This window comes from Ambystoma mexicanum, chromosome 2p (assembly GCF_040938575.1).
Source record: "Ambystoma mexicanum isolate Mex_15411 chromosome 2p, UKY_AmexF1_1, whole genome shotgun sequence".
Classification (NCBI taxonomy): domain Eukaryota; kingdom Metazoa; phylum Chordata; class Amphibia; order Caudata; family Ambystomatidae; genus Ambystoma; species Ambystoma mexicanum.
The window spans coordinates 86,648,160-86,666,784 of NC_090923.1; the positions used below are offsets into that span (position 1 = coordinate 86,648,160).

At 50.6% G+C, this 18,625-nt stretch overlaps 1 protein-coding gene across 4 annotated transcripts in view; it reads left to right on the plus strand.

Moving 5' to 3' along the window:
* Window positions 1-15,388, plus strand: part of IMPDH2 (inosine monophosphate dehydrogenase 2) — a 603,389-nt gene extending 588,001 nt beyond the window's left edge. For 3 of the 4 annotated variants that reach the window (XM_069643304.1, XM_069643305.1, XM_069643307.1), the window contains one exon: window positions 15,057-15,388. In XM_069643304.1, the coding sequence (XP_069499405.1) occupies window positions 15,057-15,078 (22 nt within the window). In that variant the 3' untranslated portion in view covers window positions 15,079-15,388. The remainder of the gene's footprint in view (window positions 1-15,056) is intronic. The other variant, XM_069643306.1, reaches the window with a different exon arrangement.
* The last annotated feature ends 3,237 nt before the right edge of the window (window positions 15,389-18,625 follow it).

The following is an 18,625-nucleotide window of genomic DNA, read 5'->3' on the forward strand; positions in this document are numbered from 1 at the left end:
CTCCACCTGCTGGACGCAGGGTTGGTATTTAATTCACTGACGGTACACCTGGCAGCTCTGTCAGCGTACACCACCTCCCATAACAGGGTTTCGTGGTGGAAAGTACCAGTGGTTAAAGCCTTCATGGAAGGGGTAAAGAGACTCCACCCTCCAATTTCTAACAGACCACCAGGATGGGACCTTAATATGGTGCTTGCTAAGCTCATGGGCACACCATTTGAACCCATGCATAAAGCCAGTCTCAAACACCTGACCTATAAAACTGCCTTCTTAGTAGCCATTACATCCATAAGAAGGGTCAGTCAAATTCAGGCTCTGTCAGTGCAGGATCCTTTCTTTACTGTTCATAAGGATAAACTGGTTCTACAAACACACCCTAGGTTCTCTCCTAAGTTCATTTCAAAGTTCCACGTTAAGCAGTCCATTGAGCTTCTGGCCTTCTTCCAAGAACCCAAAAGCTCTGCCGAGGTAAAACTACACACTCTAGATGTGCAAAGAGCGGTCCTCTACTATGTAGACAAGACCAGGCTGCTAAGAAAAAGAGACTATTTGTCTCTGTAGCTGCAGGCAGAGAAGGAGATCGCGTCTCTAAAGGTGCCATCTCGAAGTGGATAGTCAATTGTATCCAGCTATGTAACTCCCTTTCTGAAAAACTCTGCCTTTTACGCCAAGAGCCCACTCTACAAGAGGAACTGGGGCCACTCTGGCTTTCATTGCAAATGTACCCCTTGACACCATTTGCAAAGCAGCTACATGGAGCTCTATTCACACTTTTACTCAGCACTACTGCATTGACACTCATTCCAAGACAGCTATGCAAGTGGGACAAGTGTTTCTAAGACACCTGTTTGCTCATGACCCTTCTCACATCCCACCTCCTTCTAACACTGCTCGCTAATATGCACACTATGTGATCTAAGCAGATTCCACAAGCCTCAGAAGGGATACATTACTCACCGTAATCGTATTTCTGATGCTTGAATCTGCTCAGATTCACATGCGCCCACCCTTCCTCCCCTCTGAGGGAAGGCGCATGGATGCTTGTAGTCTTCTCTATCTGCTTGGATAATCTGTACTCGCGCTACTCATGTCAGAAAAAATACAATCTGAAAGTCCTACAGGCGTGAGGGTTCATGGGTACAGTGGACGTCACACTAGGGATAGTATTACTTGCACGCCCTGTCGCCGCCCATTTTCGAGTTTCGAAAAACAAACTGTAATACTCCACAGCTTCCACTAGATGTCGGCCTATGCACAGCATGTGAATCTAAGCAGATGCAAGCATGAAAAATACGATTACGGTGAGTAATGTATCCCATATCTATCTAAGTAGAAGCTTTTTGCCATTTGTAAGGTGTCGAACTTCGGCAGTAGTGAGGAACGTAGCCACGTTTTCCAACGTTCGGCTGATGATTTGGACACAGCGTCTGCGTCGTCTCGCGACTTTGGGGGATGTCGTGTTGCGAACCAGGCTAGAGTGCCCAGATGACCGAGAACTGGTGGACCTCACACTCGACGCCGTGTGGACGATGTTGTCGAGTCTCCGCCCCCTTGTGTATGTGTTTAGTGTGGGCTGTAGTGTGTGTGCTACTGCTGCCAGGTGTCGTCCCCGTAAAATCACTGCCGGCCTGTCTATTGGGTTCAGGGACTAGCACGTGGGAATAGATCGGTTCCCCATCGCCTTCGTCGTCCGAAAAGACAGCGATGATGTCGTTGCTGGATGCACCCTCCATGTCCAAGCTGGCCTCGGCATGCATGGCGTGGTGGGCCGAACGCTCAGTCTTTCGGTGCTTGACTGTTTTCGGTTTGAAGAGCCGACAGGCTCGCCAATGGCCCTGGTCATGGTCTTGTGCAAGACGAAGTTTGCCCAGCCGGTGCTCGTCTTTCCAGGGGAAGTTCTTATCGCAACAAGGGCAGAATTTAAATGGTGTGTTTTCCATATTTGGATGGAAGGGCAACTAGGTGAAAATAGAGAGGGTAAAGGGGAATATGCATAGCCCTAAGAAATGTCCACCCCCCCACTCTCCATACTGTCAGTGCCGAGGCCCGGTGCAGCCTTCAAAGGCCGAAAGGTGTTTGTCCGACGTTCGTCTTTTGCACTGCCGTCGAAGATGTTGTCAAAAGTCAGCAATTCAAAGGATAGAAAGAGTAACTAATTTTTAATCAATGGCGTTAGCCGATAAGAACTCTGCGATTTAGCGTCGGTCGATGGCGGAAAAAAAAAATTGGACATTGACGCGTGAAGGTCCGTGGGTACAGTGGACATCACACCAGGGGTAGTATTACTGGCATGCCCTTTCGACCTCCCTTTTCGGGTTTTTAAAACAACGGTAATACTCTGCAGCTTCCACTAGATGTCGGCCTATGCATAGCCTGTGAATCTAAGCAGATACAAGCATCGGAAATGCATCAGAAATAAGATTACGGTGAATAATGTTTCCTATTATATATGTTTTTTATTTATGGTTACGAATAATTTATCCTTTATTCATTAGGAGACAAAAGCTATTTTGAATACAATTGTTACGTACATCCTAAGAATTGACAAGACCCAAACAAAAATCAGTTTCTCCAGCATGGGGTCTGCCATGGATTCAGATGCTCATGATTATTCCCAGTCAGGCCGGGAATCCTTGGTAAAAAGAAAAAAACAGTTTCATTTTAACTTTGTTTCTTCTATAAACCAATCACTGTCCTCTGAGTCCTACTGCCCCCATCAAATGAGTCCTCTCCCTAAGCCCCGCCTCTGACAGCCATCTACAGATTTGTACTATACGCTTTAGTGTTGGAGTACTCGAGTTGCTCTCCGAGTTATATTCAGGTTTTTTCATGTTTTTCAACGAGAAAAGTTAAATTTTTGTTTCAAAGAATCTAATCTTTTCTTAATCTGCCGACAGCAGGGGTCCGTTGTCGGTAAAGTTCCTCGCCCCTCAAGGGCTAGGATTCATCGAAGATTCTCCGAGGCCATTTTGGTTCTACTTTCTACTTTGCGCCCTCCAACCATGACTGAGGAAGGGGGAGGTAAGGTCCCTCTTCACGCCTTGCCCCAAATGCTGGCTGCGTAATGTTTGTGGAGGACAAGCACCTACAATGCATCTGCCTTCATGTGAACCATAAGAAAGTAGAGTACGAGATATGCCTTCGTTTTTTTAAGAAAACGAAGGACAGGCATAGTAGGCTGGCGGCATGGATTAACACGAACAAGGCCTCTGACCAGTGCTCCGAGCAGGCCGGTCTGAGTAGCGGTCTTCTAAGTCCTTAGAGGGTGCATCATCCTTGGGGGCACAAGATGAGGCCAATGTCTGCAAGTCTGAGACCACCGCTGCTGAAGCGGGTCCGAAAATGGATAGGGCACAATCGGCATCACATTCCGCCTCCATTGCCAGCCTACCATCATGCTCCTCTTCAAAGAGGAAGTCCTCTACCCCAGCTAAACTACAGGAGAAATCTGAGAAGTCGCGGACCGAGGAGAAGCAGGCTGCCAGCCTAAGCAGGCTCATGCGGCAGAGGTAAAGACCTTGTTGGCGACTGTGTTGACGTCTACTACCACCATGGCAGCTATAGATGCTCGTCCTACAAGGGTGGCTCCCACGGGGCAGAAGGTGTCCTAACTCCCATAGCGCGACGCCACCGCCGAGACTTTGGTAAAGTCTGCATGCACACAAGAAGGGGTGAAGATACCGGCCCAGGTCCTGGTTCAACACCCAAAGGACGGGGTATGGGGGGCGAAACACGCCTCCCAGGTCGTCGCCCAAGCCATTGAGGTCTCGTCCACGGACGACGATCGGGATTCCATGCATATGGTCAATGAAGACGATGGTGGCCCAGGGCCTAGTTTTCATGTTTTGTCTTCTCAGCCGAGGGACATTTCTTTGGATATTCTATTGACTCTCCACCACATCGGAACCCAACTCCGCCAGCAGACCCAGGTACGGGAACGGATACGGCCACGATGGCGGATGACGAAGACCCCCTCATCCCAGCGGATGGTGAGTTGCAACATAAGGATTCCCCGCGTAGGGATTCCCCACCGAACAAGGTGGATTTGTTGCACGCCCTGATCGCCAAGGCCTCCGAGCTATTCCAGCTGGTGCCCGAGAAAAACCAAGGAGGGCTTCTTATATCAAAGGCGAGAGGCAAAGAGCAAGGCGATCATGCCGGTGCCTTTTCTGGTCGATATTTGGGAATAGGGGCTAGTCCTCATGAAGAACCCTTGCACAGCTCCAGCTAAGCGGCATAGGCTGGAAAAAAAGTATAGTGTGCCGGACTCGGCATCCAAATGCACAAGGTCGCAACCATCGCCAGACTCTGTGGTGTCGGCAGCGATGAGGAAACGGTCGGCTAAACCGTCCTAGTCTTCTGTCCCTCCAGACAGCGAGGGGGAAATGGACACCATGGGGAAGAAGGTGATTTACACTGCAGCGCCCACAATCAAGGCGGCCAACGAGAAGTGGCATCGGACCACACCATCAGTGGACGTTGCCGACACAGGGTTCCGCCAAATGGGGAACGGTGCCTGCCTTCGTCAGCATGGATGGATGAGGACCACTAACGTCCGTCTGGAGGTCCAAGCAAAGGTGCTGTACATGAAATTCTCCAGCATGGGGTCTAGCATGGATTCACATGCTCATAAATATTCCCCGTCGTCAGGCCGGGAATCCTCGGTATAGAAAAAAAATCAGTATCCGTTTCGTTTCTGATCTGTCTTTCTTAGTAGTAACCAATCACTGGTCTCTGGGTCATACTGCCCCCAGCCAATGACTGCCCTCTCCCTAAGCCCCGCCTCTGGCAACCATCCTCAGATTTTTACCGCACGTTCAAGTGTTGGGAGCCCTCTTGCTGTAGCTCTCGAGCTTTTGCTGCGTTTTCGCGCTTTTTTCGGGAGATTTTACTCATTTTCCGGTTAAATAGAGCCTCAAGCTCCACCGTTTCTACATCCGATCAACTGGGATCAGTTTCGGAGTTTTCTACGCCCCTCAAGGGTGAAGATTTTGTCGAGTTACGCTTTTGGAGGATTCCAGAAGTTCCGAGGCCTACCCTGGACATGGCCCAGGAGAAAGGAAGCTTGACGCCCGGGAAGCTGTTCAGGACCCTGGATACCAGCTTCAGAATGTTTTCAAGGAGGACGAGCATTCGTTATGCCTCTACTGTCTCCATGAGGACAAGACGCACACGGAGAAGGACTGTGCGTTTTGTGGGAACATGTCGTAGCGGACCATGAAGGATCGCCACCTCTGTCTCGCCAACTGGCTGGATGGGAAGAGCCCGTCAGGCAAGAAGAAAAAGAAGTCAGAGCGGTCTTCTAAGTCCTGTGAGGGCGCCCCGGCGACAGGGGCCCAACAAAAGGCTAAGCACCGCGAGTCCGCGGGCACCGTGAGCGACGAACGTTCGGGCTCCTTGGCTGCCAGGCAGGGCGCATCCTCCCCGGAGCCATCAACCGCGAGCCAACGCTCTGGCTCGGGTAAGAGGAAGTCCGAGAACCCGGCGAAGCGTCTGGAGAGGCCCGGTCGATCTTGAAGATTCCGGCAAAGAGGGAGCGAGGCTCCGACCCTCCCCCCAAGGTGAAGGCCCCAGGCGTCCAGAAGGTGACGATGGCCTTAATTCACCCTGCTAAGACCTCGATTGAGGATGTCGCCGCGGCCCTGGCTCAGCCTGTGGAGGCTACACCAATGGAGGCGACCTCAGGACCCAGAGTCTCCCTGCCACCGATGAGGGGGGAGTCTTTCAGGCCCATTGAGAAGACCCCCACGAAGTCCTCGTTGGAAAAGGTGGGGGAGGGTCTGGTGGCCATCGTGGATACGGACACGACCTCTGAAGAAGAGCTCATCGAAGTCGTGGAAGAGGCCCAGCCCATCGGGAGGGATCCCGATGAGGGCGACGACGAGAGCGACGGTGTGACTGACGAGGCTCCTCAAGAGCCCTCGCGCCCGTCGTTCCGGCGTCGCAGGACACTTCGGCGGCCATTTTGTCAGCGATTCAGTCCTTGTGCTCGGAGATGAGGACAAGGTTACCCCTCCCCCCGACGGAGGTACCTGAGCCAGACCCGATGGGGGAACCGGAGCCAGGACCTTTGGAGAGTCCACCGCATAAGAGGACGACGACGCATCCTACGCCTCCTCTCCCACCTCTGCGGCCTGCTCTGCCTTCCCCCCCGGTCTACTACCCACGGGGATGATACAGGCACGGACATGGCTACGACAGGTACAGATGACGACGGAGGCGACGACGGGAAGTGTCCCCCCGCCTCCCCCTGCTCGGGCGTCCCCGCCCAACGAGATTGGATCCTTTCATGCCATGATTTCCAGGGCATCCGAGCTCTTCCAGCTCTGCCCAGAAGAGAAGAAGGAAGGGTTCCTTAACCAACAGCGCGAGGCTAAAAGGAAGACGGTCCTCGCCGTACCGCTTCTTGATGACATCTGGGATGAGGGGCTCGCCCTCCTCAAGTACCCGGCCACGGCGCTGGCAAAGAGGGACCGGTACGAGAAGAAGTACCGGGCCCCCAACGCTGCCCCCTTGTAGCTTCAGGCGTAACCTACCCCAGATTCGGTCGTCTCGTCGGCGGCAAAGAAGAAAGCTGGGGGGGCATCGGCCTCGACATCAACTTCCCTGCCGGACGGCGAGGACAGGAAGCTGGACACGATGGGACGACGGATCATCTCATCCGCAGCGATGACTATCAAGGCGGCCAACGCCCTGGCTATCGTAGCCCGCTACGACAGGGAGTTGTGGTTCAAAATCGCCCCTCTGTTGGACTTCCTTACGAACGCCAATAGGGCTGAGGCCCTTGAAATCCTACAGGAGGGTGAGGTTGCTTCGGACCATGCCATCACGGTGGCAACGGACATCGCCGACACCGGTTTCCGTCAGCGTTTGGTTGAGACGAGGATGGCTGAAGACCACGGATTTCCACCAGGACGTACAAACCAAGGTTTTAGACATGCCCTTCAACGGGAACAACCTGTTTGGGAAGGCGGTTGATGAGTCCCTTCAGGCCATCAAAACAGACACAGTGCTCCAGCAACGATGGCCGTCTTTTCGGAGTTCCGGAGGCGGACAAGGTGCCTCCAAGTGATCCGGCAGTGGCTCCTCCACGTACCGCCAAGCGGCAAGATCATCGTCCCAGGAAGCCTACAGGGGACGCGGCAAGTCAGGTGGTGCCCGTCGTCGTCGACAGGGAGGTCAAGGAGGCAAGGCGGCCTCCAAACAGATTGAATCGACTGTGGGGTCGGGCCCCCGCCGAAGCACCCCGGTGGGAGGCCGGCTGGCGAGGTTCGTTAGCGTGTGGGAGTCCATCTCCACCGACCGTTGGGTGCTGGACGCCCTGGCCCAAGGGCACGCCCTCGAGTTTCAGAAGAAGTGCCCTCGCGTTCCACCCGTGCCCAGGAAGGAAAATCACATCCCTCAACTACTGTTGGAAGTAAGGGCGATGCTCAAGAAGGGTGCAATTAAGCTCGTCCCAAAGAGGCTTCGTGGTCCGGAGTTTACTCAAGGTACTTCCTCGTAAAAAAGAAGACAGGAGGATGGCGCCCCATCCTGGACCTGCGACGACTGAACAAGTACATCTAGGCACAGAAGTTCTGTTTGGTTACCCTCCCGTCGTTGGACTTGGAGGATGCGTACTTCCACATCCCCATTCTAAAAAGACACCGAAAGTTCCTCAGGTTCGTGGTCCAAGGGCGGCACTACCAGTTCAAGGCCCTCCCGTTCGGATTAAAGTCGGCACCCAGGGTGTTAACAAAGGGCCTCGCACTGGTGGCGGCGCGGCTGCGCCTACAGGGGATCCACGTCTACCCCTACCTGGACGACTGGCTCATCCGGGCAAGGACAAGGGAGCTCGCCGTGGAGCACACTGCGAAGACCGTCCAGCTGCTCACGGACCTGGGATTCTCCATCAATTTTCCAAAATCCCACCTGGTTCCGTCCAAGTCGCCCTGTTTCTGGGAGCCAAGCTCGACACAATGGCGCGGCTGGCCTCGCCGTCGGAAGAAAGGACCAGGACCATTCTGGGCAAGGTGCAGCATCTGCTGGCCACGGACATGGCCAAGGTCAGATCTATCAAATCCCTCCTCGGGATGATGTCCTCCTGCATTTATCTGGTGCGCCTTTGCAGGCTTCGGATGCGCCCCTTACAAGAGTTCCTCGACGCCCGCTGGGTCCAGTCGACGGGTAGTTTCGAGGACAGGATCCCTCAACGAGACGTTCCGTCAGGCGATCCGGTGGTGGGGTACCCGCTCCCATCTGTCGGCGGGCACGGACTTTCAGACCCCAGCTCACCAGGTGACGGTGACGACGGACGCCTCCCCGGAACGTTGGGGAGCGCACTCGAGAGGCCTTTGGCTCCCGGAGGAGAGGTCACTCCATATCAACATCTTGGAGCTCCGTGCAGTGTTCTGGGCCCTCAGGTCCTTTCTTCCGTCCCTCAAGGGCAAGGTGGTGAGGATCTTCACCGACAACACCACCACGATGTTCTACATCCGGAAGCAGGGCGGAACCAGGTCCCCGGCCCTATCCAAGGAAGCACAAGATCTGTGGCATTGGGCCGTCGCCCAAGGGATGTTTCTGGTGCCTCTTCATCTGGCAGGAATAAAAAACACGATCGACTACTCAGCAGGAAGCTGCGCTCGTGCCACGAGTGGGAACTACACTAGGATCAAGTGGATCGACTCTTCCGACGATGGGGCGAACCCCAAATCGATCTCTTCGCGAAGGCGACGAATTCCAAGTCCAAGCCGAGGAGCATGGGCAATGCTTTCTCGTTCCGTTCCCTTGGGACAGCCCATTTCTCTATGCGTTCCCTCCGCTGCCGTTGCTGCTCCGGCTCATCAACCAGCTCAAGAGGTCCCGGTGCAGGATGATCCTCGTCGCACCGGCGTGGCCGAGACAGATCTGGTTCCCGGACCTTCAGTCAAGCTGCCGACGGACGCAGACCTTCTCTCCAGAGAAGGAGGCGCCATTCTTCACCACAACCCGGAGTCGCTGAACTTGCAGGCCTGGCTCCTGCAGCACTAGAGTTTGGAGGGTACGACATCCCGGCCGACTGCAGAGAGGTTCTTGCAAAGGCCAGGGTGTCAACTCTCAAGTGCTACGGACATAAATGGAAGAGGTTCTGTCTGGTGCCGTGCACAGAAGATTAACCCTCTGCAGATTACGGCCCCTCAAGTACTGCCGTACCTACTGTCGCTGGCCAAAGCTGGACTGGCTCACGCCTCCATCAAAATACATCTGGCTGCAATCTCCCGATATACCAGGACTACGTGACGGGCGTCCTTGTGGTCGCATCGCCTGGTGAAAGAATTCATGAAGGGACTATTCTGATCATTCCCGCCGGTGAAGGCTCCTGCCCCGGCGTGGGAGCTTAATGTGGTGCTGACCAGGCTCATGGGGGGTCCCCATTCGAGCCTATGCATTCAGCACCTTTGAAGTTCCTGTCATGGAAGACCGCTTTCCTCGTGGCCATCACCTCCGCACGACGAGTGGGAGAGATCCAGGCCCTATCTTGCAAGCCTCCATACTTGACTTTTCATGACACGAGGGTGGTGCTGAGGACACACCCCTCCTTTATGCCCAAGGTGCCGTCGGACTTCCACCTCAACGAGCCCTTGGTGTTGCCAGTTTTCTTCCCGTCGCCTTCGTCGCCAGCCTAGAGGACTTTGCACTCGCTGGATGTAGCTAGAGCGCTGAAGTTCTACGTGGACCGCACAAAGAGTTTTCGGAAGACGTCACAGCTGTTTGTGAACTTTGGGACTGTGAATCAAGGGAAGGCTCTCTCGAAGACTTCCATTTCCAGATGGCTCTCCGGCTGCATCATGCACTGTCACCGGTTGGCAAACCGACCGCTGCCCGGCCGTCCGAGAGCCCATTCGACCAGAGCGATCGCTGCTACCACGGCGTTCCTGTCTGGTGTGCCCCTGCTGGACATCTGCAGGGCTGCGACGTGGATGTCGACACACACCTTCACAAGATTCTACTGCGTCGATCAGGACTCCAGGGAGGAGTCCAGGGTCGGCCAAGCAGTGCTGTGCAACCTGTTCCCCTAAGGTGAGCCTGGTGAGGAGGTAAGAAATGCTTAATGTTGAGTTGTTGTGTTGCTTAATGTTGAGCCTGTTGCCACCTCCTGTGGTTGTGCATGTGTGTACTGCTATGTATTCTCTTATTCATGAGCATGTGAATCCATGCCAGACCCCATGCTGGAGAAGGAACAAGTTACTTACCTGTAACTGTTGTTCTCCAGCATGGGCCTGGCATGGATTCACATGCGAACCCTCCCGCCTACCCCTCTGCGGCTCTTCACTTGGTCATACTGCCACTTTACGTGCTTCCCGGGCGTCAAGCTTCCTTTCTCATGGGCCATGTCCAGGGTAGGCCTCGGAACTTCTGGAATCCTCCAAAAGCGTAACTCGACAAAATCTTCACCCTTGAGGGGCGTAGAAAACTCCGAAACGGATCCCCGTTGATCGGATGTAGAAACGATGGAGCTTGAGGCTCTATTTAACCGAAAAATGAGTAAAATCTCCTGAAAAAAGCGCGAAAACGCAGCAAAAGCTCGAGAGCTACAGCACGAGGACTCCCAACACTTGAACGTGCAGTAAAAATCTGAGGATGGCTGCCAGAGGCGGGGCTTAGGGAAAGGGCAGTCATTGGCTGGGGGCAGTATGACCCAGAGACCAGTGATTGGTTACTACTAAGAAAGACAGATCAGAAACGAAACTGATACTGATTTTTTTCTATACCCAGGATTCCCGGCCTGACGACGGGGAATATTCATGAGCATGTGAATCCATGCCAGACCCATGCTGGAGAACAACAGTTACAGGTAAGTAACTTGTTCCTTCTGTTTGGGAAGGCCATTGGCGAGTGCCTCCAGGCCATTACAGCGGATACGGCCTGCTTTCTCGACACTCTCCAGCAGCACCGCTCGTTTTTTCGTTCCTCCAGGGAAAAATCGAGCAAGTCATCAAAAGGGTTCTCCACATCTTAGACAGCCTTCCCGTTCTTCAATGCAAGAAGCCTACAGACGCCGCTCCCTGGCCTGCGGTAGCAGAGAACAGCGTCGCTGTTGCACCCAGGACCCTGGCACCCAAGCAAGCCTGAACCTGCCAAGATGTCAGGCCCCCACTCATGCACCCCAGTGGGAGGCCGGCTGACTAGGTTTGTCAGGGAGTGGAGAAGATCACCACCGAAGGGTGGGTGCTGAATCGTCTCGCCCAGGGGCAGACCTTGGAGTTCCAACGCAGGTGTCCTCGTATTCCATTGTTTCTCCCACAGGTGCAGCACATCCCTCCGCTTCTGTAAGAGGTATGGGCCATGCTATGAAAAGAGTTCCCCAACATCTCTGGGGTGTATTCCAATACTTTTTAGTCGGAAAGAAGACAGTGGGATGGAGACCCATCCTGGACTTGCAACGTCTGAACAAATATTTGGAAGCTCCATAAATTCAGGATGGTCATGTTGCAGCACATTCTCGGCCAACTGGAAAAAGACTTCTTGACGTTGTTGAACCTGGAGGACGCATATTTCCACATCATTCACAAGAAACATTGGAGATTCTTACGTTTCGTGATGCAGGGCCAGCACTACCAGGTCAAGGCCCTACCATTAGGCTTGAAGTTGGCCCCCTAGATTCTTCATGAAGTGCCTGGCACCAGTGCGACCCATCTACAGGGCATACATGTATACCCAAACCTGGACGACTGGCTGATTTGCGCCCGCTCGCTTGAGCTGACTGAGGAGCATACAAAGGAAACCATCTATTGATGGATTTGCGGTTCTCCATCCACTATCCGAAGCCCTGCTTAATTAACGCCATCGCAGATCACCCTGTTCCTAGGCGCCAGACTCAACAGTGTCTTGCCTGGCATCGCCCTCAGAAGAGAGGCTAGCAGCCATTTAAGGAAAGGTGCAACGACTGTCATTGGCGAAGACTGCCACGGTGTGGGCCATGAAGTCGTTACTGGGCATCCTGCATCTACCTCATCCGTCTCTCCAGGCTGCATATGGGAACCCCCCCTTCCTTCCTCCCCCCAGGATCCCTCTCAACGTTGAGTTCCGATTTGTGATGGTGGTGGGGGGTCCGCTCCCACATCGCCCATGGAAACTCTCCATACCAGGAGACGCCCACCACCGACTCCTCCCTGGAAGGTTGGTGAGCGCACACCGGACGTCTGCACACCCGAAGACTGTGGCTGCCAGAGGAAAAGAATCTGAATATCAACATACTAGAGCTACGGGCAGTGTTCTGGGCCCTCAAGTCATTCCTGCTGTCTCTGAAAGGCAAGGTGGTGAGGATGCTCACTGACCACACCACCACCATGTTTTACATCACGAAGCAGGGGGGCACTATCCCTGGTGCTTTCCATGGAAGCCCAGAACTTGTGGCACTGGGCCGTTGGATAGGGGATGTTCCTCGTCACACTTCACCTGGCGAGTCAAAAACACGATTGCAGACTCCCTCAGTAGGGAAATGCGCTCCTGCCACGAGTGGGAGCTTTGTCGGAATCTGGTGGACTGCCTGTGTGCTGAATGTGGCAGCCCCCAGATCGATCTGTTTGTGATGGTGGCGAACTCCTAATGCCAGAAGTTTGCCAGCAGATTCTACCAGCTGAGAAGCCTGGAGGGCGCGTTCTCCTCTCCGTGGTAAGGGCTGCTTCTACACACGTTCCCTGTCCTCCTATGAGTCATCAACACAATCAGACTCTGTCGATGCAGGATGATACTCATCATCCCGCGTGGCCGAGGCAGATTTGGTATCTGGACGTTCTCAGCCTATCCGTGTCGCCTCCAGTCAAGTTGCTGGTGGTTCCAGATCTTCTCACCAGAGAGGGAGGCGCAATCCTTAATTACGACCCAGGATCGCTGAACCTGAAGGCTTGGCTGCTGCAGCCTTAGAGTTTGGAGGTTATGAGTTGCCAGCAGGCGGCAGGGATGTCCTTGCCAAGACTAGGGCGTTGTCGACTCTAAAGTGCACATCAATAAGTAGAAGCGTTTTGCTACGTATTGCTGGTCCACAGATTCTTCAACACCTGCTGTTCTTGGCAAAAGCTGGACTGACTCACGCATCCATCAAGGTACATCTAGTGGCTATCTCCCACTACACTTGGTCCTCAGTGAGATTCTCGCTGTGGTCTTAGACTCGTCAAGGAGTTTCTCAGGGGACTTTTCTGATCCTTCCCGCCAGTGAAGTCTTCTGCACCAGCGTGGGAACTCAACGTGGTTCTGACGAGGGTCATGGGGGACCCCCTTCGAGTTGATGCACCAGGCCCCACTCAAGTTTCTCTCGTGGTTAACTGCTTTCCTTGTGGCGATCACCTCTGTCCTGCAAGCAACTGGACCCGACTTTCCGAGAATTGAGGGTGGTACTGCGTACACACCCCGCTTTCATGGCAAATGTTCTGTCGGAATTCCACCTCAACAAGCTTTTGTTGTTACCGGTTTTGTTCCCGAAACCTTCGCCGGCGGAGAGGGCCTTGTACTCGCTGGACATTGCTCGTGTCCTGAAGATCTGTGACACAGTTTTCGGAAAACATTTCTACTGTTTGCAAACTTTTACCCTGTGAACCATGGGAAGTCCTTGTCCAAGGCATCCCTTTCAAGGTGGCTCTCCGGCTGCTTCATGCACTGTCATAGGTTGGTGAACCGACTGCTGCCTGACCATCCTAGAGCCCATTCTACACCAGAGTGATTGTTGCAACGGCGGCATTCCTTTCTGGTGTGCCTCTGCTGGACTTCTGGAGGGCTGCTACGTGGAAGTCCATGCACACATTCAAGAAGTTCTACTGCGTCAACATGGATTCCAGAGAGGTGGCCAGAGTCGGCCAAGCAGTGCTACGCAACCTGTTCGCTTGAGGTGAGCCTTTTCCTGGGGTAAGAGTTAATTGCTTCTGTTGAGCCTTGCCACCTCCCGTGGTTCTGTGATGTTGTACTGCTGTGCATTCGTTATTCATGAGAATGTGAATCCATGCCAGACCCCATGCTGCAGAAGGTTTAAGTCACATACTTATAACTATTGTTCTCCAGCGTGGGTCTGGCATGGATTCACATGCAAACCCTCCCTCCGGCCCCTCTGATGCTCTTCTTGGTCATACTGCTACTTTACCTGCTTACCAAATATGAAGATGGCTGCCAAAGGCGGGGTTTAAGGAGAGGACTGTCATTGGATGGGGGGCAGTATGACCCAGAAGACAATGATTGGTTTAGAGGACAAATGCAGTTTTAAAGTGAAACTGTTTTTTTCTTTTTTTACCGAGGATTCCCAGTCTAACGACAGGGATTATTCATGAGCATGTGAATCCATGCCAGACCCATGCTGGAGAATAATAGTTACAGGTAAGTAACTTAAACCTTGTCAAACTCCAGTGAGTTGGCATTTTCATGCTGGGACTTTGTCGGTTGCTATGCCAACCAGATCTCAGTTCAGAACACCCCTCTTTTGTAACAATGGTTTTGGCAATTTTGTGACTCAAGCACCACCAATTTGCCAAATCCAATGAGCTGGGAATATCTGGAAATATGTCAGTGACTGTCCGCATATTAAAGGATCACAGGGCATAGTCTCACTATCTGGCCATATACCAATTCCTAGCGTATGCCAGTGACTAAGCATATGATGCCCTCACTTAGCCGGTTGCGGGTGTATTAGACCGAAATAACCTGGCGTGAGGTACCAGTAAATGGCTATGTTATGGACCCATATTAATCCATTACACTCATCCATGCATTCCACAATGCAAACCTCATTCGTTTTGATAAAATTGGCAATAAAACAAGTTTCCAATTGAAATAGTACCATTCATTGGGTTTCTGGACCAAATAAGTTGGTTGGGCATTGATCTGCTCACATACCTTTTTTAAATTGTCATTCATAAAAATACTTTTATTACATTTTGGTACTCGGTTTATAAACTGGAATTGGAGGCTGCTTGTTTTTGAAACAACTACGAAATGGGTAGTTCATCAGGTAAAGGTTTTTAAAAAACACATTATTCTTTGAGAATACGATTGGTCTGAAACTGGTTTAAACATGTATTTCACCTAATGGCACCTTTTTTAATTGTTCACAGATACGAGAAAAGACTCTTTTGAACCTTGCGGCGGCGCAGACCTTTGTCCCGGTAACATTCGGGCATCGCGTGGAATGCAGCATCTCCCTGGAGCCTTTGGTCCGCAACCTTTCCATGGACATACATTGAAGGACATATTTTGCTGATACGAGATCCTTCACCTGTTGCCTTTTTCGTTTTTGAAACTATGGGTCACCGGGGAACTTCATGAACTGCTTAAAATCATCCTCTGATATTTCTGTGGTCTTTTCAGTGAATCCGCTATTGTGAAAAACACTGTTACGGCTTACATAGAAATGTGAGCTGTATTTTGCAATAAAACATTAAAAACACCTATGTGGTCTTCTTGGCAACATCCAAACTTGAACATTTTACAAATGTCTTGAGATATTTCTTTGCATAAATGATGTTGGTGAATGGCTGTCCAATAGATATTTATGGTGCAACTTTCCATCAACGTTGCTGAGAATCCTGGAAGCTTTCAAAGGGTGTAAACCTTTGTATCCCCACTAACGCCCAACTTCCAACAGCACCAAAAACGTAATCTGAAGCCATCTTCCATTGTGAAGAAAGAACTTTGTTGAAGGCTATATCAAAGGGTGGGATACCGTTTAATATCCCTAACCTTTTAAACACCATTAATGTTTGTTTGCCTCAAATGTTTCTTGTTTTTCTGATGGCTATTTCTTCAGAAGGGGGTACCCTTTCCACTTTTTTTATTCTTTTAAAGGTCATAGTACCAAGTCGTTTTTTGTATATTTTATTTCGTATTTGTAATGTACAAAGGGCAGCTTGAAGGCTGGAATAGTTCCATTACAAATACAGGATATCGTAAATTAAAGCATATACTGCTTGGTGGTGGAGAAGGAGCAGGAAACGGTAAATGCGGACAGCACAAGATGGACTGTAAAAAAAATTGTCATTAATAGATGCACAATCCAGGGATTCTGGTGTTTGGGGGTCATTGCCATGGGAGCTGGGGGTTGAAAGCCTCAAACTCCCAACGTTTCCCTCTTGGAAGAGGTGGTGGTTCTTAAGATAGATCTTTTACAGGGACGGTTTGAACTTTCTTAGCCAGGTTCCCAGGAGAGCGAAGGAGCAAAGTGGTGGACTGCACAGTTTCGACAGAAGACTGTTGGGTTGAAGAGAGTGGAGGATGATATTAGTAAATTGATTCAGCCAGCTGTGGTGTGGCGTGGGTGGGAAGTGGCTACTCCATAAATGAATGTAAAGAAAAGTAGAAGGAATTTGAATAGGACCGATTTTATATGTATTGTCAAGTCGCATGGGGAGAGTGGAGGCCCATGCTAAAAAAAAAATCCAAACCTTAAAAGGAGCAAATGAGATGTAGAGTGGGGAGTCTCATGAAGAGGCTCAGGTGATGATCTAAACTGCTGGAGACTGGGTTGGCAATGAATCTTGGGTATCCAGATAAGCAGGATGGGAGTAGATTTTCGAGCGGTAAATCCTGGTAGATGCAGCAGGGGATGTGATAAAATGTTGGGTCACTGTCAAAGATGATACCCCAGTTTGCATGCCTTGAAGGAAGGTACAAGGGGTACTTAAAAAAAAAAAAAGTTAAGGTTAGCCATTTTATTGAGCATTTGGCCTTTGCCTACAAAAATAAGTTAATCCGAAAATACAAGAACATGGAAAGGTTAGACTGGGGATGATTGACGGAGAGCAAAGAGAAGAAATTAGTTTACAGAAAGAAGGGTTAAAACAATTCAGAAAATATAAGTTTGCAACATGCTTTTTCCATTTTTGAGCAGATGACTGTTCTCGTGATTGTAGTGTTACAGAACTGAGGAAGGACATTGGCAGCCTCGCAAGTAGCTTGACTGTTTGAGAGGTTAGAAGTCCCGGGAATGATGGTTTGGGGGCCCAGGCAATGGGGAGAGGGAGCCTGGGATAGTGCTTCATCGAACTTGCTGTTGGCCTCGTGAATCAGCGCATTAAATCTTTTCAGAACCATTTGGTATCATGACCCATAACGCGCATTAATTCTATAAATGCCCCGCCTCAGTGGCCTTTGGACTTTCGCTAATCTTTCATTGTCATCTATTTTGTTATTATATTTGATACTTGTGTTCTACTGTTTGTCCTACATTTGGTTCCCATTGGTAAAAATGTGATGTATTCTGTGACCTTCTACCCTACCTAGCAACGCATCGTAACACTTGCCATCCCCCAGCCCACTGGCCTTAGTCTTTCCTCCTCACCGCCCATTTAAGTCTCCTCTCCAGGCCCTCCAATCTATCCCTCTTCTTGGGAATAATTTGTATCTGCTAAGTATTTTACGAGCAAACAAAAGAAAGTGATGAATAGTCTAAATACCTATTGGTTTATTTTTTTTTAATCAAAGTAGCTAATGGCCAGGACCATTGTGTTGATGAGCTGAAAGGATTGCATTAGAGGCTATGACCCGACTACAGTGTGGAAAGAATCGGGGCAAGCAATACTTGACAAAGGTCTTAACTTTGGAGGGTACTCTTAGATCTAGAGCATTTCCATCTTTTTTCGTCACATATGATGTATCCTAATATACCAATTTAAAGCATTTAGGATACACTAAAGCCAAGAACATTACTTTTTTTGTAACACAAAAATGGATGGTGATAGGTACAAAATGTGACCAACATATTTGTGGGCATTTTGAAGAGATTATTTTGCACATATGCTGATTTCAACACCCAGGTGGCATATGTTGGTCAATTTATTGAAGATATTCTGATCACTTGGATAGGTACTGTTAGGCAGATTCCTGTGCAGTTCCCTTAGGGACCACTGCAAGAAGATTAAGTCTACAGTAGTAAGCAGTAAACCCAATTGGTAGCAGTCTGTACCACCCAGATTTACCTGGTAGCTGTGGCTTAGCAGTCAGACTTCTCTCAAGAAGAGTAAGGCAGTATACAGAGGATACAAAATAGGGCCAAACACACAGAACAAGCAAACACTGACAAGAGCTTTGTATCAAAAGTATATACTTATTTATTTAACACACACTTTAAAAAATACACTAGCACTATTAATCAAAAGCAAGTTCCAACACAATCAGAAAAGTATTTACACCTCCCTTAGCAATTACTAGACAAGTCTAAGTTAAAACACCACTTTTTGTGAAAACAGAGGTGAGCGCATAACTTAGATGGCACTCCAATAATTAGGTTAAAGGAAGAGAAAAAGGCAGGTCATAAAAATAAAACAGCTCCCAACACTTTTAAGAGACAATCAAGTTACTGAAGGCAGGGTATACTGTAGAGTCAAAGTTCATAGGCCAGGCCCACTTTGAATGGAGCAAGGCGAAATGTGCCCAAGATCACACGGTTTAGCAATGCATTCAAGTCTTTGTAGAAATGTTCAAAAGAGGTTGGGGTGATTCAAAAGACAAAGTTAGAATGTCTGGGGGCCAACCCAGTTGGAAAGCCAAGGACTTAAGGGTCACCTTGGGCAAATAGAAGAAAGGGAGGCCAGGTAGACCACAGTACCTTAAAGAGTGAGGAAGCTCCAGCAGTGGCAGTTGTTCCTGGCAGCGGGTGCAGTTTGTGGTTTCGACCAGGAGGATCCCG